At 42.6% G+C, this 26758-nt stretch overlaps 3 protein-coding genes across 12 annotated transcripts in view; 2 read left to right on the top strand and 1 right to left on the bottom strand.

Annotated features, from left to right (window-relative positions):
• GCDH (glutaryl-CoA dehydrogenase) lies at window positions 1–13054 on the top strand. 3 transcript variants are annotated; one of them, XM_083483107.1, is made up of 12 exons: window positions 1–232; window positions 645–759; window positions 1139–1174; window positions 2909–3052; window positions 3768–3830; window positions 4678–4848; window positions 5249–5378; window positions 5956–6172; window positions 7425–7528; window positions 7724–7849; window positions 8250–8410; window positions 9605–13054. In XM_083483107.1, exons 2-12 carry the CDS (start codon window positions 657–659, stop codon window positions 9676–9678), a joined length of 1329 nt encoding a protein of 442 aa, XP_083339233.1. In that variant the 5' UTR covers window positions 1–232; window positions 645–656; the 3' UTR covers window positions 9679–13054. The 3 variants fall into 3 exon arrangements, with proteins under 3 accessions (XP_083339233.1, XP_083339234.1, XP_083339232.1); XM_083483108.1 differs by having other exon boundaries at window positions 58–232; window positions 562–759; XM_083483106.1 differs by lacking the exon at window positions 1–232 and having other exon boundaries at window positions 621–759.
• On the bottom strand, window positions 13042–23375 carry SYCE2 (synaptonemal complex central element protein 2; the record flags this gene model as incomplete). Of its 8 annotated transcripts, XM_083483225.1 has the most annotated exons (5): window positions 13042–13857; window positions 14746–14950; window positions 16525–16646; window positions 17153–17339; window positions 18711–18942. In XM_083483225.1, the coding sequence occupies 4 exons, from the start codon at window positions 17159–17161 to the stop codon at window positions 13663–13665; spliced, it is 531 nt and encodes a 176-aa protein (XP_083339351.1). In that variant the 3' UTR covers window positions 13042–13662. The 8 variants fall into 8 exon arrangements, with proteins under 8 accessions (XP_083339351.1, XP_083339348.1, XP_083339354.1 ...); XM_083483222.1 differs by lacking the exons at window positions 17153–17339; window positions 18711–18942 and adding an exon at window positions 23208–23375; XM_083483228.1 differs by lacking the exon at window positions 17153–17339 and having other exon boundaries at window positions 18817–18942.
• The window catches only part of LOC310697007 (small integral membrane protein 44-like), a 16725-nt gene continuing 5150 nt past the window's right edge, over window positions 15184–26758 (top strand). The window contains exons 1-2 of the mRNA XM_083483264.1: window positions 15184–15292; window positions 23494–23619. The gene's annotated coding sequence lies outside the window, so the exon portion shown is untranslated. The remainder of the gene's footprint in view (window positions 15293–23493; window positions 23620–26758) is intronic.

Here is a 26758-nt window from a genome sequence, read left to right on the forward strand (position 1 = left end):
CCTTCCCAGGCGGGCAAAGCAAGGCGGCGGCGCGAGCAAACGCCTCCTCTGCTGGGCCAATGGCGGAGAAGCCCTCCCTCTCCCGCCGCCCGGAAGACAAGGCAGCAGCAGCAACAGCATTTTGGCCTAGGAAGGTGTTTGCAGTGAACCTGGAGGGGACGCGAGGCGACCTTGCTGCTTGCTTGCCGCCGCTTTGCGAGCTCACAGAACAAGAGCGCAGCGCTAAGCCGAGGTGAAAAGCGGCAACCTTCTTGACTGTGCCTTTGCAATGGCAGAGCGGGAGGGCGGGATTCCTCTTCTGGGGGCCTCCATGCTAACAGTGGCCTGGCTGGGCCCTTCTTTGCTGAGCTCCGTGCGTTTGGGTTGGTTGCGCGAGAGAGATCCACCCAGGCCTCCTTCCTCTCCCCAAACGGAGAACAGAAGATCTCTGCTGATTGCATCAGGCGTTTCAGCCACTTACTTTGGGGCATGTTATTGGCGTTAGGGATAAGCCTGACCAAAGGTGTCTTATTTGGGAATGGAATGGCCAGCTAGTACCATTGCCTGCTTTTAATCTTTCAGCATGGCGAGAGTTAATGCTGCAATTGGCAGGGAGCCCTCCAGAACTTGTGGCCTTACAATCTTGTTTCACCGACCTCCTTCAGGAACTCGTCCTGATGGCGCTGAGGATACCTGCCAGGAGGCTTTTGCAATGCAGCCGTTGTGTGACAGGCCCGTGCGATGTCCGTGCACAGGCCACCAGCTCAGCTGTGCAAAAGGGTAAGTGGGCAGCTTGTGCTAAAAGCGATACCTGAACGGGTGCACTATTGAGGGGAAGGTGGGAGAGATAATAATGTCCGCTCATTTCTTTGGGAGCTTCCACCTTGCCCCATTCTCCCTCCCACGGGGGGGGGGGGAAATGCAGCTGCCACCCAGACCCCTTTTAAATCTTAATTTTGGCCCAAAGGTATACAGGGCAGATTGTGCAAGGAGGAGGTGTTGGAGAGGGCCAAGTCCTGAAGATGGAGGCCTCTCTTAGCTGCTTTCAGGGCTGAGAGTGTCAAGTTGTCTTACAAACCTACATCATTGCATCTGGGGGCTGGGGATGGAGGGGTTCACTGTGCTGGGAAATTGCATTATATTGTTGCTTATATTGCAGAAAAAGAAGCAAAGCCCTCTGGGAGAGAAGAGAAAGGTATGCATGTTTCAGTTGGCTTGTGGAATGGGATGACCTTTGATTTAAAGCTCCATATTTGGACTTCCAGCCACCGCGTCATCTCCTGCAATGTTCCTCCCTTCTCTCGGTCCTGCTCCACTTAAGAATTAATGTTTGGTAGGCCGTGTGCACCCGTCTTCCAGTGCTACTGTGTAAAATAACAGCATCTCGCTAACTGAACTCCCTGAGTTTTGATTACCCTGCTCTCCCCTTCACCCAACTGTGTATCATCCCGTGTGGACTGGTTGAGTCTCTTTAGAAAGATGAACTCGTAGTTCTCATAGGACAGTGGTGGCAAACCTATGGTGCCAGAGTGGGCACGTGGAGCCCTCTCTGTTGGCACCTGCCATCATGCCAGCAGTGCTATTGTTTGGGGTTTTCAAATTGGGCAGCAGCTTCCCCCCATGCCTCCTCATGAGTAAACTGCTCCCATCCCACCTCAGCAGCTTAAAGGCAGTTTATCTCCAAAGCAGGTGTATTCCTGTCTGTCTCTCCCCCCCCCCCCCCCGCGATTGGTGGGATTTTTTTGGCAGCCAGCAGGCTGTAGTTCCTCTGATTGGTGGCTTTGTCAAGGGTTTTCCGTTGATTGGTTGCTGCCTGCTATCCTTGAGCACTTGCCAGTGTGTGTGTTTTTCTCCCCCCCCCAAAAAAACAACAACAACTGTGATCCAAGCTGCCAAAAAAAGCTCTGCTAGTCTTGGCAATCCCCCCAAAAAACTCTGGGTGGGCAATGCCCCCCAAAAGCTCTATGTGTTGTTTCTGCTCCAAGTGCCATAGGAAGCGTTTATAATGCATGTGAGTGTTTTTCTCCCCCCAAAAAACAACTGTGATCCTAGCCCCCCCCAAAAGCTCTGCAACTCTTGGCACCCCCCCAAAAAAAGCTCAGCAACTCAGGGCAGCCCCCCCCAGCTCATTTAATCACGTTATATTAATAATTATCCCATATTAAATTGCCGTGTTGGGACTTTGCGATAAATTAGTAGGTTTTGGGTAGCAGTTTGGGCACTCGGTCTCCAGAAGGTTTGGCACCACTGCCGTAGGAGGTCAGCAACTGTTAAAAGCCTGCTTTGTCGCTGTATTTTGGTCAGTGGTAGAGCCCAGATATCCTGTCGTTGTAATGCTCAGCATTTATGGAAGATGCAAGCCATTACCTGAAGATGCTACCCAGTGGCGTAGCGTGGGTTGTCAGCACCCGGGGCAAGGCAAGTAATTTGCGCCCCCTAACCCGTGGATTTGCGCCCCCTAACCCCCAGATGTTGTGCCCGGTGCGGCCGGCCCCCCCTGCACCCCCCACGCTACGCCACTGATGCTACCATGATGTCAGCAACTTTAACAGAACAATACTATGCATGTCTACTTAGAAGTAAGCTGCACTGAATTCAGTGCGACTTACTCCCAGGTTAGTGTGTATACCAGGGATAGCCAGATGTTCCGGCTTGACTCCAACTCCACCATCCCCCAGCCAGCATAGCCAGTGTTCAAGGGAGGTGGGAGATGTTGTCCAACAGCATCTGGGATGGCACCACATTGCTGCTCCAGATGTAGGCTGTGCTGCAATGAAGTGGTTATTTGTTGTGATCTCTGCCTGAATAGGTAGCTGTGAGCTCAGCGGTTAAAAGTGTTAGGGGAAGGAGACTTTTCCTATTGGTGGCCCCACCACCACCAGCGGTGAGATAACTTCTTTGAGCTGAGCTTTCTGTCTTTCTTCCCCAGGCCCAAGAGCCCAGTTTGACTGGCGAGATGCCTTGCAGTTGGAGAGGCTCCTGTCCCCGGAAGAAATCATGATTCGGGACTCATTTCGCACCTATTGCCAGGAAAAGTTGATGCCCAGGATCCTCATGGCCAACCGAAACGAAGGTAAGGTTTGTTTGTTTTTAAAGTATTTATTGAGCACTTGTAGCCTGGTGCTTTGTGCGATGTGAGTTGGTGCAGGATACTGCCCCTTCCCTAAAGGTGGGGAATGGCTGGTTTCATCTTCCACATGAATGTGCCAGTGCGTTTAATAGCTAACCACAGAGTTACTAATTTAATGGGCTGATTTGATGGGGCCATGAAAGGATCTATGATCTCTGCTGTGTGTTTTGGATCAACACCAAAAATGAGACTGGCTTATCACCCTTGAAGGCTCCAGGAGTTAAATGTTTCTCAGGGGTTTTTTGGTTTTTTAAAAAGTTTTTAATCATTTTGTTGAATTTTTGTTGATTTTTTTTTGTAGAGCATCTTGCACGACCTTCAAGTGTTGTATCTGTTATAATATAATAAATGCTGCATTTGGGTGGTGCGGGCTTTGTGTGGCTCTAAGCCATTTTGTACTTATGGCAGAAGCCTGTGGAATAGTTGCTTTAAAGGGGTTCCCACACTTCATGTGCCGACCATCCTTCATGCACTACTAGTAGCAATTTAGAAACGGTCATTGCATCACTCCCATGCTATTAGACATAGCATTGAAGACCAGGGCTCTGTGGGCCAGAAAAGAAGCATGAAGATGTAGTACTCATAGCAGGTTCTGCCTACAGTTTTGCTATCTGTATTTCCATTCTCCCTTAATTCCTTTCCTTCTCTATTTTTGCAGTCTTTCACCGGGAAATTGTGTCAGAAATGGGGGAACTGGGTGTCCTTGGCCCTACTATCAGAGGTAATGCCATGTGGCTCTTTTATAGTGTCTGAAGAAATGGCTGGTGTGATCTGGTTGTGCTCCTGTTGATGTGATGATGATGTTATCCTCCTTTCTAAACAAAAACAAAAACAAATTTGGGTTTATGGAGCCCTGTAGCTGCTGATAATTTAATTACTTTTGAAGTGTTGGGGCTCATTATTTTTAGTGAGCTAGTGAAACATTTTTGCTGTTCTAAGGCTGGTTGAAAATGTATTTGCTTTATGTTGTTTGCATGCTGCTTTATAAATATACAGTAAGGTAAAGGTAAAGGGACCCCTAACTATTAGGTCCAGTCGTGGCCGACTCTGGGGTTGCGGCGCTCATCTCGCTTTATTGGCTGAGGGAGCCGGCGTACAGCTTCTGTGTCATGTGGCCAGCATGACTAAGCCGCTTCTGGCAAACCAGAGCAGCGCACGGAAACACTGTTTACCTTCCCACCCGAGCGGTACCTATTTATCTACTTGCACTTTGTGCTTTCGAACTGCTAGGTTGGCAGGAGCAGGGACCGAGCAACGGGAGCTCACCCCGTTGCGGGGATTCAAACCGCCGACCTTCTGATTAGCAAGCCCTAGGCTCTGTGGTTTGTGCCACCCGCGTCCCTTGTAAACATACAGTACAGCTGCATAAAATATTGGAGTATTTTAAAGGGGAAAAATAAGCAACTCTGAGACATTGCAGTCCCTAAACTGCAATAACATTGGTCTTCTTTTTGTCCCTCACTGCCCCTACAATCCTTGTCAGGAGTTTTGTCAGGAAGATGGTGCAAGATGCACTTTGAACTCATGGCATGGCTCACTTGCTAAATCTGTTCATCTTCTTCTCTTAGGCTATGGCTGTGCAGGAACCACCTACGTAGCATATGGACTCCTGGCAAGGGAGATTGAGAGAGTGGACAGCAGCTACCGTTCGGTCATGAGTGTACAATCATCTTTGGTGATGCACCCTATATATGCATATGGGACAGAAGATCAGAGGCAAAAGTACTTGCCACGACTGGGTGAGTGAGAAGCGTTCAGATGCTGGATGTGAGAGATCAGAATTTAGTTGCATTTCTAGAGTGTGGCCTGTTTTTCTTTTGCCTACATTGTCTTTTACTGAACCGGTAACTTAGGCTTCAGTCCTAACCCCACTTACCTGGACGTAAGCCCCATTCAGTTCAATAGGCCTTCCTTCTGATTAGAAATTGTATGGTTTGTGCTGTAAATGCTGAGATCCAGGAACTGACAGATTTTCCGACTACTGTATTCATTCTTTCAGAAAAGTCTGTGGGGGTTTCAGTCCACTCGCAGTCTTCAGAAAAGTAATGTGGGGGGAAGCATGAGACTCGATGGCAGAATGGGGAAAGAAAGGGGTGCTCTGGGGAGCAGCTGTAGCTCATCATGTCTTTCTCCCCACAGCCAAGGGAGAGTTGCTGGGCTGTTTTGGGCTTACGGAGCCCAACCATGGGAGTGATCCTGGTGGCATGGAGACCCGGGCCAAATACAACCCCTCCAGAAAGACCTACACACTCAACGGAACCAAGACCTGGTGAGCTCTGCAGCTGTCATGGTGCTCAAGCGGACAGGGGAGGTATGCAGAGCAGACTGCAGGCAACAGCAACAGTCTAGATTTATCAGAAGATTTAAAGACCAGTACAGTGGTACCTCGGGTTAAGTACTTAATTCGTTCCGGAGGTCTGTTCTTAACCTGAAACTGTTCTTAACCTGAAGCACCACTTTATCTAATGGGTCCTGCTGCTGCCGCCGCATCACCACCGCACGATTTCTGTTCTCATCCTGAAGCAAAGTTCTTAACCCGAGGTACTATTTCTGGGTTAGCGGAGTCTGTAACCTGAAGCGTCTGTAACCAGAGGTACCACTGTATGAGGAAATAATTGCCTTATACAGCTGGCTTCGGACAGACATTGCTTTCTGGGGAAGGCTGGATACCCAACTCAGCTCCGCTACCCATCCCGGAGAATAGTCTCCATGCCTTAGCTTTCCCTGTTGAGTGGCCCCTTGGGCCTCCTGGGTTGAGATTTAGTTGACCAGAATCTTTGGCATTCTGTAAGACCTTCTCTGGGTGGTGTACCCAAACATCTGACACCTGCTTGCTATCCTCTCAGGATCACCAATTCTCCAGTGGCCGATCTTTGTGTGGTGTGGGCTGTGTGTGAGGACGGCAAAGTGCGGGGTTTCCTCTTGGAACGTGGAATGAAGGGTCTCTCCACTCCAAAGATCGAGGGCAAGTTTTCGCTGCGAGCCTCTGTCACGGGGATGATTGTTATGGAGGATGTGGAGGTGCCAGAAGAAAACCTGCTGCCCCATGTGTCTGGACTTGCTGTAAGATCCCTTTCCGTTCACGGTTACTTTGATCCTGCCTTCCAGAAGATATACTGGGCAGGGCACTAGCATTGAATCTTCCCTCACAAACCCCACAAACCAGGATCAGTATCACCCGCTGCATTCTTGAATGCACTGCAAAAGGGCCACCCCATCTTCACACAGTGTTATCTGTGGGATTTGTTATCATAAGATGCGGTGATGGCCTCTAACTTAGATGACTGTAATTAGACAAATTCATGGGTGGTTGGTCTTTCAATGGCTTCTTGTTACGATGACTGTAAACTACCTCAAAGACACCAGTTACTGGAGAACAACAGTGGGAGTGGGCTGTTGCAGTTATCGCCTACTTTTAGGCTCTCCATAGGCATTTGGTTAGCTCAGGCTTCTTCAACCTCAGCCCTCCAGATGTTTTTGGCCTACAACTCCCGTGATCCCTAGCTAGCAGAACCAGTGGTCAGGGATGATGGGAATTGTAGTCTCAAAACATCTGGAGGGCCGAGGTTGAGGAAGCCTGGGTTAGCCTTTAGTCTGATCCATGAGGACTGAGTTTATAGTAATAAATAGAGTGACATATTCCAGGTCTTTAAATATGTTTAAATATGTTCTGGGGTGTCATAGTGGGCACAACAGATTTTTATTTATTGCAGATGGGCGGTGGTAGTCCAGTGCATTTTTAAAATTCTTATTCATTAAACTTATTGGTTGATTATTATTTTTACCAAGGTAACTCAAAGCAGCTTACAAACTCATACATTGAAACCAGCATAGAAGAAAAAGCAAAGAAAAATCTGAAACCTATTCTTAACGGCAGGATTAAAACCCATTCCAAATTTAGCAAAATGTTAGGCTCGATCAAGGTATTTCAAATGAAAAACTGTAAATTAACAGACATGTTGATCTAATGTTTGCAATAAATATGGGAAAGCATTCCCCCAAAAAATCAGTTCAGAAGAGGGAAGTTCCATACAGAAAGACGACTGATTTGGGAGATCTCTTGCATACATTTCCATGGCTATCGGTAGATAATATCCTTCACATTTCAGCCCCCTTCCCCCACCCCACAAACTAACGCTGATTTTATGGGACTAAAGCCGGGGAAATGAAAAATCTAAAAAGGTGGCAAACATTATGGACTGCCCTCAGTGTTGCTCCATTCAGATTTAGAGTTCCAGAAGCTAATCCATAGGGAGTCTGAGCAGGAGAACTGAGGGAATCCTGGTCAATATCTTACCTGAATCTCTTCCCACAGGGTCCCTTTGGCTGCTTGAACAATGCTCGCTACGGCATCGCTTGGGGAGCGCTGGGAGCTGCTGAATTCTGTATGCAAACTGCCAGGCAGTACACCTTGGACAGGTACTGTTTCAAGAGGTGGGGAGAGGGTGCCAGATTTCTGAAGATAGCATATGGGTGTATAATACTTCCATATCACTTGTTTTCGAGTTCCTTGTGTTTGGCATGCATTCCCAAAGCCATCTTTACAACTCTAACGACTCTAGCTCTATAATAGTAGAAAGCAACTTCACCTCACCAACCAATGGTGTCTCGTAGGTCCCAGTTTAAAGTCCCCCTTGCAAGAAACCAGCTTGTCCAGAAGAAGCTGGCCGACATGCTCACAGAGATCACTATTGGCTTACAAGCTTGCCTACAACTGGGACGCCTGAAAGACGAAAACAAGTAAGTGTGTGCATGAATGGAAGCAGAAAATTGGTTCCTGCTGCAGTGGGAGTTCCGGGGGCGGGGGGGGGGGACTTGGTTGATCTTTCTCCTCCTAAGGGGTTTTACTGACTGGAAGAAGTATGGGATTGGTTTGTGGATAAGGAGCACTCATTGCATTTCTAGGGTGAACAAGTTAGGGATTAAGTGGTGATGTCCTGGAGTGGTAGAATTAATTGCTGCCCTGCACCCCTCCCAGATCTCCTGTTCCTCCCTTTTAAATAAAAAAATAACAAATATTGTCCCTAACAACATGTTAAGCATTGTCCTTGTTTGGGTAGTCTGCCTATGTTTTAAAATAGAAGCTTCCAACCGTCTTCCAGTTCCCTGCTCTATTATGTTATCTCCTCTGTGTTCCCAGAGCAACCCCCGAGATGATCTCCATGCTGAAGCGGAATTCCTGCGGGAAGGCTCTGGAGATTGCCAGGCAAGCCCGTGACATGCTGGGGGGCAATGGAATTGCTGACGAGTACCATGTTATCAGGCACGTCATGAACCTGGAGGCTGTCAACACGTACGAAGGTAAATTGGTTTCCTGGCTTTCTTCCTGCAAGATCACAGTTTCGAGGAACTTCTGTTGGGATCAGAAAATAAATACAGTGGATGCTCGGGTTGCGAACATGATCCGTGCGGGATGCACGTCCGCAACCCGCAGCGGTGCATCTGCGCACGCGCTGGTTGCGATTCAACACATAGCGCGATTTATCACTTCTGCGCCTGCTTGACCGCTGAAACCCGGAAGTAACTCATTCCGGTACTTCCGGGTTTTGGCAGTCCATAACCCGAAAAAGTGCAACCTGAAGCATCTGTAACCCAAGGTGTGACTGTACGGAGGATTGGAAAATAACTTAGCAAGGTTGTAGCATAAAGGCAGCCTTCTTCTCTTCTCTTCTCTTCTCTTCTCTTCCTTTCCTTTTTCTTTATTGGATGTATCCCTTAAGGCACTATAATGCACCGTTTGTTCAGTACATATGAAATTTGCCAAGCCATACACCACCATGCAAATCCTTCCCCCTACAAAGTGGATCAAGGAAATCCATGGAGTGTTGGAACTATTCTAACATTACTCAAGTGACATGAGAGCCACTGCAGAGAGGCCCCTGTCCAAGCCACTAGAGAAACATCAGGGGCCCAGACCACATGCAGAGAGTCTGTGATGGAGATCTTTTCTGTGCTAGTGCTACATCATTGTGGTGAGAGACATTGCCAGCATAAGAAGGAGCCACATTGTGGACGCTTTGCTCACAGTTACCCTAACACCATACCGAAAAACCCATACTGTAACAGCATCCACCTATCGGAATGGGCCCTAAATCTAGGCATGCATTCTGCAAAAGAGTGCAGTCCATTGGTCTGTTTAGATCTGTATTGTCTACATCAGTTGTTCCCAACCCTTTTTTGGCCATGCCCCACCTAAGCATCTCTAAAATCCTGATGCACCCCAGCCCCCTTATTATTCAAAAAGTGAATATTATTCAAAAAGTGAACTCCTGTTCACGTGGGGGAAGCCTAAAAGGCCATTAACATGGTCTAACTCATTCTCAAATTGCCCTCCCCTTAAAAATCAAATTGGGCCCCTGTGGGAACTACGGGTCTACACTGACTAATGGTGTCTCTGGGATTTGAAACAGGTTTTTTTCCGCCCTACCTTGGGATGCCAGGGATCAAACTTGGAAGCCCACTTTTTCAGACCGCTTACTTTTGTTTTTTCCTCAGGGACCCATGACATCCATGCGCTCATCCTTGGGAGAGCTATCACTGGACTTCAGGCCTTTACCGTCAGCAACTGAATGCATTTCTGCAGGGTTCCTCTTTGCTGCTCATGGCTCCAGTGCAGTGGGGTTTGGTGATGCCACAACGGTTTTAAAAGCAATTGCTGCTGACAGGACTCTCAACAAATGTTTCTTCAGCTCAGCTCAATTATTTGTCATGAATTTGAAGCCGTACCAAAACCAGGCATTCAAGAATACTTCCTTCTCCACCAAGAGGCATAGAGATAAAGAGCATTAAGATGGCAAACGAGCACATCATTAAGACTTGGATTATCCTTTGTGGGTAGTAGGGAGGGTGATGGCAAGCAGAGAAACTTGCAATATAGAGGAATAGCACAGTTCAAATATTGCCAAATTGTCTAGGAGGCAAGCTGTTTTGGCATGTAACTGTGCCAAACAGTCATGCTATGAAAAGCTCTCTGCTGCCACAGGACCCAGCCAGGACAATAGCCTTGGTTGCTTATTTAGGTGTCCATAACTGCAGATTATCTGCCATTTTAATGATTTACTGTTCTTTTTAATGCAGCCGTTGAGGTTACTAAGCACTAAGAGTGGGAATTACAACTTACTGTCCACTTTGCATTCGTCCTGTCATGCGACCTTGAGCAAGCTGCTGCCTTTCAGTGCCTCAGTACCCATTTGTTAAACAAGGACTGACATTTGAACTGTTTTTTAATGTTGAGCTCAGCTAGGGCTTTTTTGAACTTGTGATTCTCATGTGAGCTTTTTCTTCAAGAATAAATTGAATTTGGTGGATTTTCCACAGCAGATATATGTATGTGAAGTTGAAGACCTGATGCGCCATTTTTATTGGGCAGGTGACCAGTAACAATCTAAAGCTAATTTCAAACAGGTTTGGACAGTAACTGACAGTGTTGGAGCTGCCCCAGTCACCTGGACTCCCTCCAGCTAAGTGGCTACTGCCTACTAGGATGGAGAGGGGAAGGGCTGAGGTGGCAGTGAGGTTGGCATGGTGGAATCGCACTGGCAGAGCCAATTTGTGCTCCTGGCATGTTTCCACTGCACTGACCTCATGCATCTTCTTTCCCTTGTCACCACTTCCCTCTCCTCCCCTGAAGGTGTCCCTTAAATGTTCCATCAGCTGTGTGGGGATGTCTTTCTGTGAGTAGCTCCTGCACAGTATGGGAAACATTTAAGTGACTCAACTTTTGGTCAAGTTTGTGGTCTCAGCCACAACATCACTCCAAAGTGGGGTGGAGGCTTGCCAGAGGCCCCTGCCCACCTGCCACTTTGCATTCTTTATGTGTTACATAATCCTTGTTGTTGTGGGGTGGAATTCAGGAAGTTATAAGTGGGGATGTGCTGGAAGTTTTTAGCTGGTTTTAGCACCTGCGGTCTATAGCCACATTACAGTGGGTGGGGCTTAGAGGCTGACCTCAGGTTCTTCCATACTACACCATGTTTTCAGAAACACTCTAGAAATAAAATTAAAATGATGATTCCTTACAACACTTGATGACAACACAATATATAATCTTGGCATGTCTCCAGGGCCAAGATCCTTTTATAAAGTTTAGATCCTTCTGATTGTGTGATCTTTTCTGATTGTTACATGCTTTACACAATAGCATACTGATGAGCTGACCCCAGAATTGCTCATTAGTTTCCTATGGGGTAGGATATTTAATGGCCCCCTTGAAGGAAAGAGGAACTGATAGATGGGAGCAGTTATGGGGCTGATTCATTAGTATTGCTGCTGCAGCACCTAAAAAGACGCGAAACGAACAAGTAGGAAGCTTCTAATTAAAGGTAGAGAGGCCTGGAAAGCCTCAATAATGTATTGTCAATCCACTGTGGACAGGCTGGCAATTGCCTTGTACCTAAAATAAGACAACAGGAGTAATACAAAGAAAACGATGCAACAGGCTGGCAGTGATGTCTTCTGGATTCTCTGAAGTGTGTGAAGCCAAGCATAGCAATTCCAGGTAAAAATAAACTGAATGCTGCTGCTGCTGCTTTTTAAATTTCTCAGTGTGCTTTTATTACCATCAGTTGATTCTTTTTATTGCAGTTTGTGTTGGATAACTGCAAGCAGTGGCAGCAGCTGATTATGAAAGTATCTCTGAATGGAAGTTGTCTGAGTTTACCTTAAAAACAACTCTGCTGAATCATGCACTCATGCACTCAAGTTGTCTAAAAATAATCTGTATACCAACTGGTTAACTTCAGAGTGAATTGAGCACTATTTATTCTCAACTCAACATGCTTCCAGGCCAGTATAAAACATGAACATAAGATCTTAAGCTGTCACTGCCACACCCAAGGAAGCAATAACTTTGGATAGGTCCATGATAAATTAAACCAATTAGCATGCATACTTAAATTAGCAAATTCAATTTCAATAGTGATTCTGAATGCCAGTTCTATCCCAGGCGTTCTAGAGCTGAAACAAAGCTCTCCTTGGTTAATTATGATGTCAAATATCTTACAGATCTCTGAATATTTGCCAGGCATTGACTAATTTATATTCAATTATATCAATATAGTATATGACAGCAACTAATGCACCTGTTTTAAAGCGGGTTACATGAAATCTAAATGGAACCCCAGCCAGTAATCTGGCCAATGCACTTTGAAACAGATGAAGTTTCTGAGTCATCTTTAAGGGCAGCCCCATGAAAAACACATTGCAGTAATCTGATCTGGAAGTTACCAGAGCATGCAGTACAGTAGCCAAGTCATTTCTGGCTAAAAGGAGCTGGAGCTGTTGTAGCACCTGGAGCTGAAAAAAAATTAACTTCTAGCCACTGAGGTCACTTGAGCCTCTAGTGTAACTTGAATTTAGGAACATGCAGGGAGCAGTGGCAAGATCATGGGACACAGCTGTGCATGCCATGCGGCCTGCCTTTCACTCCTTAAGTTAGTTAGCTATCTTTGTATGTAGTGGAGGATACTGTCCCATCATCGGTATTGATTTTAATACCAACTTCCAGTCCATCCATCCTGTTTTCAGCAAAATGTTTTGGGCCAGCCCTGCATATCAAATGAGATAGTGTTGGATATCTTCAGTATCCTAAATTGTCTTTGCAAGGAGTACATCATTATCTTGGTGGTAACAAAAATCCCTGGCTTAAGTGCAATGCATGCTCTGGTGCAAAACTTGCAGAAATGACTAGCAGTAGTAGCATAATTAATAAGCCATCATGACCAGACAACCGAATAGTTCAGCACCCTTTAAAAATGCCCTGTTGGAATAGCACAATGATGACAAAATGGAAGAAGGAGACAGAAATCGGGGACCATGTTTCCCTTCATTTTGCTTTAGTCAGTATCTTTTCAAGTCATTTTGTTATATTTATAGTTCCTTAAGACATAATGGCAGTAGTTCAAACTCTTCTGTAAAACAAAAATAAAGTACAGTTTTTCATGCCAATATATTTCCAATTTTATTGAGTTTTCACCCTGGAATAATTCGACTCGTACACACAAGCAAAGAATGACAAACAAAGTGCCTGAAATTTGCTTACTAAGGGCCAAATGTGATATCTGTTGCATAGCTTGGTTTTGTAGTTGATTTAACTCTTTAACTCTTTATTCCTACGTGTTGTGATGGGAATCCCCCCTCCCATGATACCAATTGTGATGTAACAGGTGTGTGAGATAGGCCCAGCCAGGCCTGTGGCAGGGGCAAAGGAGTAAAGGCACCCTCCTGCCATTCAGTGGTCCCAATCCTGCTACCCCACCCTTCCACTTTAGGTATTTCACAAAAATCTGCTATATAATATGAACATGTCTAGTTTGATCCTGATAACTGGGGATTCAATTTTCCTTTCTGTTTAAATACGTTCTTCCTTTCCCCACCTTCATTATTTTTTTAAAGTATTTTAAAAACAAGCAACAAATTCAGAACAACAAAAACAGTCAGAACTCGGGATACAGGGGCTTGGGGTACCAAGTAAGTATACAGTATGTCCACTACATTCACCAATGATGCAAAAGGACATGTAACGATATTCCCCAACTTTTTCTCTCTCCATACAATCACAATTCAGACTGCTCACACAGGTCTTTATATAACATCTCCACAGTGTGACAGACCTTCCTGAGCTCTGTTTCAATTTGTTTGATCCTCTCCATGATCTGGTAAAGCTCTTGGATTTTATCTTGAATGAGCTTGTTATGATGATCATAGACAGGGAACATGCTTTCCTCCAACTTCTCTGCCAAGCTTGAAACCTTTTTGGTAGAAAGAGAAAGAAAAAGCAGGAGTTAAAGTAGACTTTAGATTTCTAAGGACTCCTTAGTAATAGGGTTTCCCTGAATCAAAAGACTACCTGCTTTTCATTTCTAACACAAATGTGTCCACCTATGTGTCCACTGCTAAGGATTAAGTGAAAATTCCTTAAGAGTGGCTATGCTCACACATCAGCTTTATGACAGTCACATTTACATGTAGGGTCTAGGAAGTATAGCAAAATGAAATGGCAGGATCGGGCTGTGACAAGTTAGAACACAATCAAATAGGCAACCATGCAGTAATTTTGAGTCCCTTTGAAGTGGTCACAAAACGCTATTTGTGGTGTGGTCACTGTGGGGCTTTTTCAGGTGTTACTGATGCAACATGGACATGTCAGTAAACATATAGGAAGGAGAGCCTGGCAAGCAGAGGGTGGCATGCTAAACACTGATTGCACCATGTTGGTCTCCCCACTGCCTCGCCCACTAAACAGAGACCCACCTACTGGAAAACTAGTGTAGCAGGTCCACCCCACCCAGGGAGCCACTTCTGCCAAGCAGAGAACAGCGCAGAGTTCATGGATGAAGATGAGAAGATTAGGCAATATGGATGTGGAGAAAGCACGTTTCAATATAGAAGTGGGAAAAGGAAAGAATTGAGGGAGCTTGTCCAGTCGGTGGAGGGGATGTAGTATGAGGGAATAAACTCAAGGCTGGTACTTAACATTTTTCCAGGACACGTGTTAATAATTTGTAAACCTTAGTTAAATGCACGGGGTAGATTTGTAATGTTTGGGGGGAAATAGAACAAAGCTGGCAAGATGGAGCTCAAGAATTCTTTCCTGATACTCAGATTCCCTGCACTCCATTTCCCCCACATATGTTTACCTTCATCAAAAGACTTTCTCGGAAATTGTTCATGAGCACTTGGTCTTCCTTACGCTTCTCATTCATCTTATCAATTATTTGCTGGGCTCTTTCTTGCAGATTTTCAATAGATGAATCAAGGGCTATGAAATAACTTGAGGATTTGCTGTTTGACTCCCCTCCAGTTGTATCTGAATTAGGAAGAGGTGTGCTGGAAGTTTCTTTCCTATATATAATGAAAAAATACCAAATGCTGTTTGAATTGTCTTCATTTTTGCCTTTGAATTCAAAACAGCAAAGGCACCAATATTTTACTCAAGAGAGGGGGCTACTCAATTTATCTGATTTTTTAAAGAAGTTCAAATTATAAAGAAATTGGTTATGCATGCACACAAAATAAGCCAAAAGAAATGAGTCATAATTTAGTCATATCTTACAAGATATTCTCCTACTTCACAGGATTATCAAGAAAGTTTGCTCAAAAAAGGAATAGGAAGAAAAAGTCAAGACCACTCAGTCCAGACACAAGGGGACATATCACCAAACTGGTTTCTGATTCCAAACCAAGGTGCATTATTGGGGGGGTTCTCATTGGGGGCAAACACATTCACTGTAAATTAAATAAAAAATTGCCAGATGTTATAAAATGTATCTTTCTTAATTTGTCCCCTAAAGAGGCATATTTTGCTTAATTATTCTGAGACTGACAGGAATCAGGCTTTGTTGTACCAGGTACCCAGCAAAAGGTCAAGGTATTCCCAATGTCTAGTGATGAGCAATCTGGCTGCCATTAATAGGAAGCCTACAAGCTCCTTGAACTTTCAGTCTTTATTTTAATTTCACAGTAATGGAATAGGCAGAAGATCCTGGCCCATAATACAGTTGATATTGATGAAAATTATATCCCCAAAGAATGTTGCTTTGGGACACTCCCACCAAGTAAGTCTCTTTACTGTGCCAACATCGCAAGCAGGAGAGGTTGTTTTAGATGTATGGAAGAGTTGCACTGGCATATTGTGCCAATGAAACACTTTTTGAGAATTACCTCCACTCGCACCAAAAGAGTCCAGGTTTTCTTCATATCCAAGTCTCTGCCACTGACCCTTCCTCCAAAAAGCCCAGCGGGAACATTGAGAAGGTTATCCCATTTTATCCTCGCAACAACCCTGGAGGCTGAAAGCCCACCAGTGAATTTCATAATTGAGCCAAAGAAGTCCATCCAAAGTCCTACATTTCATCTAGTATTCCCTTGATTGAAGAAATGTGGACTCATCCCTTCTCTCTGATCCCATAATTCCATGGGGGGTCACTGGAATATTCTCAGGAATGGGCCCTGGTCTTGCATTGCATGCAACAGGTTAGAGATTCAGTCCCTGGCATTTACAGTCCCTGAGGAGCTGCTGCCAGTCTGTAGAAAATACTGAGGTAGATGAACCAATACTATAAGGAATATTCCTATGTTCCAATGGTTGTGGCTGTAATGCGCATAATATTTGTGTACAACTTTAGTCAAGCACCCACATTTTGGTTATGTGGTACTCTGGACCAGGTGCAGCCATAGCTAATACTGCTAAGTGTTCCCATACTAGGAGTGAACCACTTTCAGTAAGAATTTACACTGAAAACCAATCTCCCTAAAAAGTTTGCTTTATGAATGAATCCACCTTTGTTACCCATATCAACTCCTTCACATTTGTTCAATCGTTAGATTAGGACATGCTTTTGTCAATATGCACAGTTATTTTAAGATTTAACAGTATTTTGGTTTATTTGGTTATTGTTTTTTAATGTGATTCTTACCTGGATGGATTATCACTTAAGTCATTTCTTTCTAGATTAGTGAAGATGTCAAATGGACTATCAGGTTTATCTTGCTCCTGCTCTGACTCTTGCAACTGAAATTTCTTATTAGACATAGCAGCCTGTAATGATGAGGAGAATAAGTTTATCTGTAACACAGAGATTTAAAAAACACCAAAGGATAATTACAAAATACTTAAAATAAAAAAATTCCTTCCAGTAGCACCTTAAAGACCAACTAAGTTAGTTCTTGGTATGAGCTTTCGTGTGCATGCACACTTGTATCTGAAGAAGTGTGCATGCACACGAAAGCTCATACCAAGAACTAACTTAGTTGGTCTTTAAGGTGCTACTGGAAGGAATTTTTTTATTTTGACTATGGCAGACCAACACGGCTACCTATCTACTACAAAATACTTGTATTACAAAACATATGTACCATTTCTCTATAAGGAAAATTATAATAAATACTAACTGAATACTCTCAGAAATTCAGGACAAGCATGCTGAGCAGATTTAGGCATGTTTTGTCTGTGGTCAGCACAGTACATGTAAGTGTTCATTCAGAATCCACTAATCAAATCTGTTGTAGGGGATGGAAAATGCTAAAATCTCATGTGGCTCTTGCCTGGGTCATGAAAGAGATAAAATCCTCATCTAGTTCCAGATGAAATCCAAGCCTAGCATTCAATAACTATGTTTACTTGGATTCCATCCTTGGCTTAGACCCGTATTCTTCCATCACAGGACAGGACATTAGACTGCAAGCCACTTCTGACACTCCAAAGCAGGTTTTGACGCAGCAGAGGCATCAGCTGAACAGTAAAATAAGACACTCAATGTGTTGCGCATGCAGATGAGATATACCGTATTTTTCGCTCTATAACACGCACCCGACCATAACACGCACGTAGTTTTTAGAGGAGGGAAATCCGTAGGCATGCCACCCGTAGGCATTCCCTCCATAACACGCACAGACATTTCCCCTTACTTTCTAGGAGGAAAAAAGTGAGTGTTATGGTGCAAAAAATACGGTACTTCCTACTCTGGATTGTGGCTAATATGGAAAAACAGTTAATAAGGTGAGGACAGAGATGCCCATCTCTCTCACATGCCCACCTACATAATGACAGCAATTTGAGGTTAAATAATAAACCTGCAATAGAAAAAAATTAATCTGAACTGATTTTCCTCACCCTCCACCCCTAGTTTGCCGAGAACCAAAGAAACGATGACTTCTTGAACAATTTCTAATCTGTTCAGCTTGGAGTTAGCTGGAGAGCATTCTATCCACAATTTGATTTATCCTGCTTCATTTATAGTCACTGTGTTCAGGAAATTCCAATAGGAAAGGAATTACCGTAAGTGCAATCTAGTGCTCTATATGTGTATCTGAGAATGAATCTGAATCACTATGTATGATGGTTTGCTTCTTTTCAAGTGAGTAATATTAATGTTAAATAAATTTTTAAAGAAGCAGTTTTTCTCCTCCAGAACCCGAGAAAAGACGGAAGCGAAAATATATCTGCATGCAAGATGGAAAACTGTGGTTTTTAGCTGAGAGGCTGATGAGACTTGGGAGCAAAGAAAAACCTCAGCTCAGATACCTCTTCAGTCATGAAGTCGTGTGACTTTGGCCAAGCCCTTCGTTTTTGTCATGTTGTATGAAAAATTGAGGTTATCATAAGAGAATTAGGCTTTTATAAGTTACGTATATCATTCAGTTCTCCATTTAAAAGGGGGAAAAAGTTGTCTTTCTTAAACACCTCCCCACTTTTTAAAGCTTTGCTAATGTTACAATTAGAGATAAGGAGGGGCAGGTCTTTTTCATGACTGAAAAAGTCACAAAAGTAACAAGTTTTTGTACAGTACCCTGGCACCTTCTTGCTGCCCAGCGGCAGCCATTTTGTGCTGGCACCCACAACACTTTTAACAATTTGCGTGTACTGGCACCTCGGGGGTTTTTTACCACAGAAAAGAAAGCACAGGGAGATTACAAAATGGTGTAATCTGTGTACTGTAGGGAGGGGAGTTGATGGGGTACATTTCTCTTTGCCCGATATTGTAACCAAACGTCTTGTTGTGTGACTTAACTACGAGGTCCATGGGACACTATTAAGGACATGTTTAAGAGACATTGCTATATAAATAATCTCCTCACAGAAATGAAAAAGGATCACACACACCCTACTCTCAAGAAGGATCGTGCATGGAAGAAGAGCCCAAAAGAAGATTGGGGGTGAGGGGTGGGGCTTGAAACTGATTTTGTGAGAAAGAGGTGTCACAGTTTACCTTTTTCCTTCACTGATTTTGTTCTAAGACAAGTGGAGCAAACTCTGCCCTGAGGGAAAGTTGCTTCCCGCCCAAAATTCCCTCAGGGCAGCAGCAAGACTTTTCCTAGCATTTAACGGCTAGGAGGGGCCTGGGAACAAATACAGTGGTGCCTCGCAAGACGAAATTAATCCGTTCCGCGAGTGTCTTTGTCTTGCGGTTTTTTCGTCTTGCGAAGCACGGCTATTAGCGGCTTAGCGGCTTTAAGAAAAAGGAAACAAACTCGCAAGAACTCGCAAGACATTTCATCTTGCAAAGCAAGCCCATAGGGAAATTCGTCTTGCGGAACGACTCAAAAAACGGAAAACTCTTTCGTCTTGCGAGGCATTCGTCTTGCGAGGTACCACAGTATCTGCATTTCCAAATCACCAGCCACCAGAACACATTCTGTTCGAATGAAAGACTATCTATTTTTCTATTTATTTATGCTACTACATATTTATTTATACTCCCCCCTCTTTTCCTGACAGGGAATAGCTATACAGTGGTACCTCGGGTTACATACGCTTCAGGTTACAGACTCCGCTAGCCCAGAAATAATGCTTCAGGTTAAGAACTTTGCTTCAGGATGAGAACAGAAATCGTGCTCCGGCGGCAGCGGGAGACCCCATTACCTAAAGTGGTGCTTCAGGTTAAGAACAGACCTCCGGAACGAATTAGGTACTTAACCCGAGGTACCACTGTACAGTAATACCTCATGCTACGTCATAGTGGGACGTCGAATTCCACCCATTGCATTTAATGTCTTGCCATTTAAATTAAAATTGTAATATAGTGGTACCTCGGGTAAAAATTACAGTGAAAATGTATATTAAATAGGCAAACTTCTAATCTTTTATAGAAGCAGATTGGTGATAATTGAGAACAAGTGAGATGATTTAATGACACCTACAGCGGGGCCAGGAACCACTACATTTGCAATAATACATACTGTAGCATAGATAAACTGGCATTGGTCAGCTAATTAACACATACAGTATTATAAAAAAACCTGTTGTTTCTATTTAACCCAAAAGCAGTGGCATTGAACTTTTTCATGTATTGTAATTCAGCTGTTTCATGTTGTATTCTTCCTTCAGTCCAGAATGGACACCTTAAGATAAGTTTATTAAAGAGTGTCCTGGAAGGCTGGTTTGTGGATATCCACTGGGTTGTGGATATTGCAGTTTTTCCTGGCAATGTCCACTTCTTGCCCAATTCAAAATAAAATTAGTTAAACATTAGTTACCAGCCAAGGCAATATATACATATAATATATATATATATATATATATATATATATATATATATATATATATATGTACATATAATCTGACAATTCTTTCATTAATTTGCTATTCTGCAAAGACCAATTTGTAGAGTAAGAACAGGATAAGAAAGTTGAGAGCCATGACTCTGAAAATCCAGAGGATGGAAAGAAGACTTGTCTTTTAAAAGTTAACAAATCTAGACTGAGATTCCACAATCAGTGAGGATTTGTGAGTTGTCCTGGATTTGGGTGACACCACATATGAGATTTGCCAGCTGGTGTATTTTTACTATCATAATCCATGTGCAGACAGCACCAAAATAGAGCTTTGCACCTTAAGAAAAGGGGGCACACCTCCCCCTTGCCTTGGCTAATAGGATTACTAAACTAAAATTATTACACTACAGCGCACTAAAGCAAAAGCCACCCCACTTTCTTGTTAAAGTGGAGCGATATTTTGAAAACGATCAGAAAAGAAACACAAGATAGAGGAGGCAGCGCTACCAGGTGGGAGGATGAAGTATTTTGAGTTTAGGAACCCTGTCGAGATAAATATTGCTGAGTGTTTCATCCAAGTACATTTCCTTAAGTCCAGAAATGTGCAAAGGTCCCAGGCAATTCATTTCAAGATGTTATGGACTAGTTAATTAATAGCAACAACAAAAAGCTGCTTTCAGCTTTTATTTTAAAAATAAAAATGATTTTTTTAAAAATAATAATTTTAAAATTAAACCTTTGCAGAGTTAAAAGCTCAGAAAGGCAGTTTTAGGGTTCAAGGAGAGTGGTTTTCAGGACCCACTCCTGGGTCCTGGTGGGTCAGGATCCACTCCTGGGCCATGATCTAAGGTGGGTCACAACAAACAGGAGTGACTGAGAACTGGGTAACCAACTATTTGTTGGCTTCTGTTCTGTGACTTTAAAAAACAGTTTATTGAACATTTGTGTTATATTTTAACCGTTATAAATAATAATAAACATTAAAAACATTTAGTAAGACAGATACATTGACATATGCAGCAATTAGCAGGTGATCATGCTTATTCCCATGCAATAAATGAATGCTCCTTCAGGCTAGGTGAGACTAGTTGAAGTGGAAATAGGCTGGTCAAGTTATTTTGGTGTCAGAGGCAGAAAATCCCACAAGCCACTTTCTCCAACCTTGGTATAGTAAACATACAACGGTTATTAAATAGCTAACAACTGGCTGCCTTTTCATGATACCCAGAGTCAGGTTCCTCACTCTGCTAACAGAAGGAGTAATTCCGCCAGATAAAGTTTTTCTTTCTCCACTCCACATGACCAGTTTTAGTTTTTCCAGAAATGGGATATCTGTCATTTGTTCCCAGCAGGCCCTGGTGCAACTTGATACCTGCATAGCAGTTAAATAGCCTAATGTGAATGTCCACTCTACTACATCCTCCCACATTCCATCTTGAGACTGTGACCAGATACAAACTCCATGGCTTCATCATCAGCAAACAACCCTCTCTCTCCCCACCTCCTGCATTAAATCTGATTTCCATCTAGCCTGAAGACTAGTTCTAGAGAACTCAAAAGCTTGCACACTATATTGTAATATTTTGGTTGGCCGAATAACACTATTGTCCTAATATGGAAGTTCTTTTCTTATAGTATCTCTTTTACTTCTTACCTAGTGAGCAATGTAGCATTTGAGGGGAACTGCATCTGTGTGAACACACCTTCTTCCCTACAGACCCTGCTTTAATTTTTTGTTGTTGTTGTTTAAATTTTTTTTAAATATTGAATTTTAAATTGTTGCTATGAGCCATGGGATCTGAGGGCGAAAGGCAGGTAATAAGTTGAATATAAAATATAATAACCATAATACAGTACAATATTGTTATACACCACCCCAAATCTCTGAGCGGTTTGAGATTTCAAGGAGCTCCAGGTGCCTTTACCAGAGTCTTTCCTTTTGGAGACTGTGGTGCCTTTATGTTATATGTTTTATTTACACATATATACAACCCGAGCCTGCCATGGAGGAGTTCAGAGCATCAATATTCCAAAAGGGATTAGTCTAATTTATTTATGTTTTAACACATGCTGATTTCCTAGGATTGAAAATTGCCTAGTACACAATTTAGAAAAGTTTGCCTAGTTAAATTAGTTCTTTCACACAATTAACAGCATCTAGCACACAGCTCAAATACACACATGAGTATTGCACATAGATTAGTGCACAGGATCTGGCATTCAACTTAACACTCAGGGCCTAATTAAATTCTGACTCCAGAAATTAATGGTCTGGTGCCCACAATTACATAACAATATTTTTTTAAAAAATATATAACAAAAACCTACTGCTTTTTCCATATGTGGTGGTCTTGCAATAAGGTTAAAGCTTACTGGGAAATGATATATTATGAATTGAAAAAGATGTTTAAGATAACATTCGTTAAAAAAAAAAACCCAGAAGCTTTCCTCTTGGGAATTATGGGATCAGGACTACCTAAACAGTATAGAAATTTATTTATGTATGCGACCACAGCTGCAAGAATGTTTTTTGCCCAAAAATGGAAGGAAGAAGAGGTCCCGAAGAGAGAATAATGGTTACAGAAGCTAATGGAGTATGCAGAAATGGCAAAACTACCGGAAGAATAAGAAATCAAGATAACAAACTTTTTAGAAAGGAATGGAAATGGTTTATTGCATATTTACAAATAAACTGTAATCAGATCAAGACATTGGCAGGATTATTGTAAAAACCTGCAGTTTCAAAAATGTATGTGAGATATATATGAGAATAGATGAATAAAAGAATAAGTTAAGATGATTTAGAGTATGCAGGAAAGGACAAAAATAAATTAAAAGAACTGCAGAAGGAAGGGGAAGGGAGACAACCTTGGAAATGTTAAAATTATGGTTGAATAATTGTTGTAATGTATATAAATGAACTATTTATCTATCTAATTTATATACATTACAACAAATATACATACATACATATATATATATATATATATATATATATATATATATATATATATATATTTATTTGTGGACAGCTTCCTGCAATAATGTGCTCCCTTCAAAACAAATTCACTTCATGCTGATAACTGTAACTCCTTTAAGCCACTACATTTGAGAGATGTGTGTTCAGTTGACTATTCTTATCTTGTATCCTAGGCTCTTCTCTACTGGTCATTGACCGAAATAAATATACCGGTACTACTGTGCTGTTATCATCAGCTGTGCATTCAAAAGCCCAAAATGAGACCCAATCAGACAGGAAACCATTCCGTGACATCACTTGAGTGGGCGGAGTCTTTCCCCCTGGGTTTCCCTGGCAAGTGCTCTCTGGGCTTTTCAAAGCAGCGGGCTGGGCAGTGACCGCAGCTGCTAATCTATTTGTTGTGCTTCTTCAGCGGAGTCCTGAAACCAGAGGAGCCCAGAACTGCCGCCTTCTCAGCTGCTGCCTGCCAAACTTGCAAAGAAGCAGATGCGCCATCAAAGCAGGGGACGAGAACATAAAATCCAACACCACCACCCAGGTAAAAGATGGGGAGGGGTATGTGGGAACTGGAAGGAAACTTTTAATAACTGTGCAGGAAAATGGTGTTAGTTTCAGAATTCCCTTTGCTGTTAAAAGTACAGGTTGCTTTTGCCCTAGCTATGGATGTTAAAATGTGTCTGGTTGCTTTCTCACTTGCTTGAACAGCAGTGCATTGATACAAGACCCCTGGGTTTTATGCTGGATTTGTAGGGAGGGCAGAGAGTCATATAACAGGAGCTGATGCCAAATCGTCCCTTCTGATGTACTTTGCCTTCTGTCTCTCTGTGACTAGCTATAAAGTGATGCACCCCCAAGAGTCACCCATAACTGGCACTAACAATTTAATGATAGTGTTTTTGTGTGTGTGCATTTTCTTTCAAGCCATAACTGCAGAGGCAGGCTAGGGGAAAAACAACCAAACAAAAGAGCAGTTATTTTAAGCCTTGTAAATCTTAATAACTTCTTGGAAGGCTTAGGAACAAGTAACAGGATTCCACAAAGCCTTTGCTCAGTAACCCTCATTGGAATTAGCAAGAAGGCGAGGAGGCAAATTTCCCCACAAATGACTTTATTGCTTTTAAAATTTGAATTCTTTTCTCAATGGTGTCTTTCTACCTTTCTTTCCCCCCTTAGAAATTAAGTGCTGCTCAGTACCAACAACTGTTATACCCGATTGGAGGAGGCAGCATTACTTCCTATTGATTAATCTGGTTGGGTAGCCATGTTAGTCTCTTGTAGGAAAAAAATAAGACTCCTGTGGCAAAATGCATTTAACAAAGAAGGCTTATGATGCATTGTATTTATTAGTTTTAATATGCCACTACTACATCAGGCTGAAAAAACCTGAATGAAATTCTTACTACGCAGTGGTGTCCAAACTTTTTTCAAAGAGGGCCAGACTTGATGAAGTGAAGGGCCGTGAGGGCTGCCCAAAGGGCCAACCAAAGTTGCTTTTTTAAGGACTGAAGTTGTTGACCTTTTTAATGATTTTATCCCAAAGTTGCAAGTTGCTGAGCTTTTTTTCAGGGTTGAAGTTGTTGAGGGTTTTTTTAGGCTTTTACCTCAGGAAATAAATTGCCACAGGGGCTGGATTAAACCGACCAGCTTGACTTTGGACATGCCTGGATTAGGGGCAAACCACTCTTTTTTCCTGCCTTGCTTTCCCAATATTCAAAATAGAGACAATCTTCCTTTCTAAGGGACAGGGTGCTTTTTTACACAATCCTTCATTTCAGCAAGTTGTTGGACAATGTCATGAAGATTCTGTCAGGTGAGAACCTTTCTGACTTTTAAAATACAGTACAGCTGTCTAGTTCCCATTTGCCATGCTAGTGCAATGAACTAAGGCTCTGTTATCCTTAATAGCTGCGTAGCTAAAATGCATTTTTGGAGATATTACAAGGCTTTGAAAAGCTGCACGTTCCTGGATCCTAGCTGCTAGCAGTGGCCCTAGTTGGGTGAATAGTCCTAAATGTTTCTTTTTAAAAAAACCTTTGGAAGGCAATAGGAAGGTCACTCATTGATACTGATGTGTTAATTTGCTATGCTGTCTTGCATGTCCGCATTCCTATTGATGCACACATCTAACAAGATAGATATGGGACCTGCTTCCTTGTGGTGAGCTCCCACACCTCTGCCAAATTTCTGGGATAGTTCCTGGCCTATGGCTTGGCTACACAGTTATAAAATTTACAAAAGCTTTTTTTTAAAAAAAACACCCATGTTTATTAGTTGTCCAACAGCCAAGATTCTGTCATATAATAAAAACAATAAAACTCAATATACAATTCTAAAAAGAAGCATTAAAAAGGTAAATATAGAGAGAAAGCTAAAACTATATCCGTTTTAGAACTACATTCTGAAACATTCCAAGTGTTAAAGGAAAAGATTTAAAAGGCCATCGTAGCTCGGCCATCGATTTGCTACTGGTTGACCTTTGTTCTGCCCAGTCAAATATTGCTGCTTCCTTTGAATTGGCAAGAAGTGCTTCTACAGGAGTCTTAACTTGTAAGATTATTGAACTGTATTGCATGGCTGCAATGAAGTCTGAAGGTGTATTTTTTACAGCAATCCTGCTATGCTGACCAATATGCAGCATCAGCAAACATCAGTAACCCAGAACAAGTTATTTCACAGAGATAGAGCAGAGTTCCAGTTTGCTGTTGCACTCATGGCTTTGTCTTAGGACTCCTACTACTGAGACATTATAAATCAAACTGAATTGTCACTATCCATACTTTTCCTTCTGACCTCACTAGTTAACAGCTCTGCACCTCTTTACTATCACCGTGTGTGTGTGTGTAATATATATATATATATATATATATATATATATATCTGCAACTGACAACTGCCTAGTCTAGGAATGATTTATGCCATAATGAAATGTAACTCTTCAAGGTGCCACAAGATCCTTTGCTGATTATTCAGGAAGGTTTTGTGGAAAGAACTAGTACCGCATTCTGACTTCATATTGCCACATCTTTACAATTAATTTTGCTCCCTCCACCTACCAACTTTATAACTGTAGAAGTGGATGCCAGTACCAATCGTTGACAAAGCTAGCTGCTATTGCCCATCACCTAATCATCCTCCCACAGAGGGCATTATTTTGCTAGTTGGTGAATATACATAGTAGGAGGTCAGTAAAGGAGCACACCGGGATAGATTTATTATGAAATGGGAGGTTGAAAACACATGGGCTGAAACTCCAGCCCATTCATACTATGCAAAATGCAGACAACCTATTTAAGGCCAGAGCTTTTGCCTTCATACTAAGGGCGTTAACAGAGCAGCAAAAAGTAAAGTATGCAAAACCTCATTAAAATCTCTTCTTTGCAGCAATATGAAAATAGTTGCCTATTTAATGGATCTGTTTGCAAATATTATGCTAATTTACATGTATCTGTTTGCAAATATTATGCTCTGAAGTCCTGCAATGCACTATACATGCTTAGTAGCATTATTTGCACCTTAATAAAGGGGTGTGACTCTGGCAGGAGTGTCATTTAGACAGGCACAAGAGGAACTCTCCTGACTGTATTCAGAATAAAGAAGGAATTATTTTCAACAGGTTTGCCTTCCCTTTTGAGTTTTGAGCATGTGTGGTAAGATGCAGTTGCCCATTTGTTTAATTT

Source organism: Podarcis liolepis (assembly GCF_965112155.1).
Source record: "Podarcis liolepis genome assembly, chromosome: 17".
In the NCBI taxonomy this organism is placed as follows: Eukaryota; Metazoa; Chordata; class Lepidosauria; order Squamata; family Lacertidae; genus Podarcis; species Podarcis liolepis.

Coding starts and splice junctions, on each gene's coding strand:
- GCDH (XM_083483108.1), top strand. CDS start 576: ATGCTGCAATTGGCAGGGAGCCCTCCAGAACTTGTGGCCTTACAATCT. Junction 6,173..7,424: donor CCCATGTGTCTGGACTTGCT/GTAAGATCCCTT, acceptor CTCTTCCCACAG/GGTCCCTTTGGCTGCTTGAA. Junction 8,411..9,604: donor GGCTGTCAACACGTACGAAG/GTAAATTGGTTT, acceptor TTTTTTCCTCAG/GGACCCATGACATCCATGCG.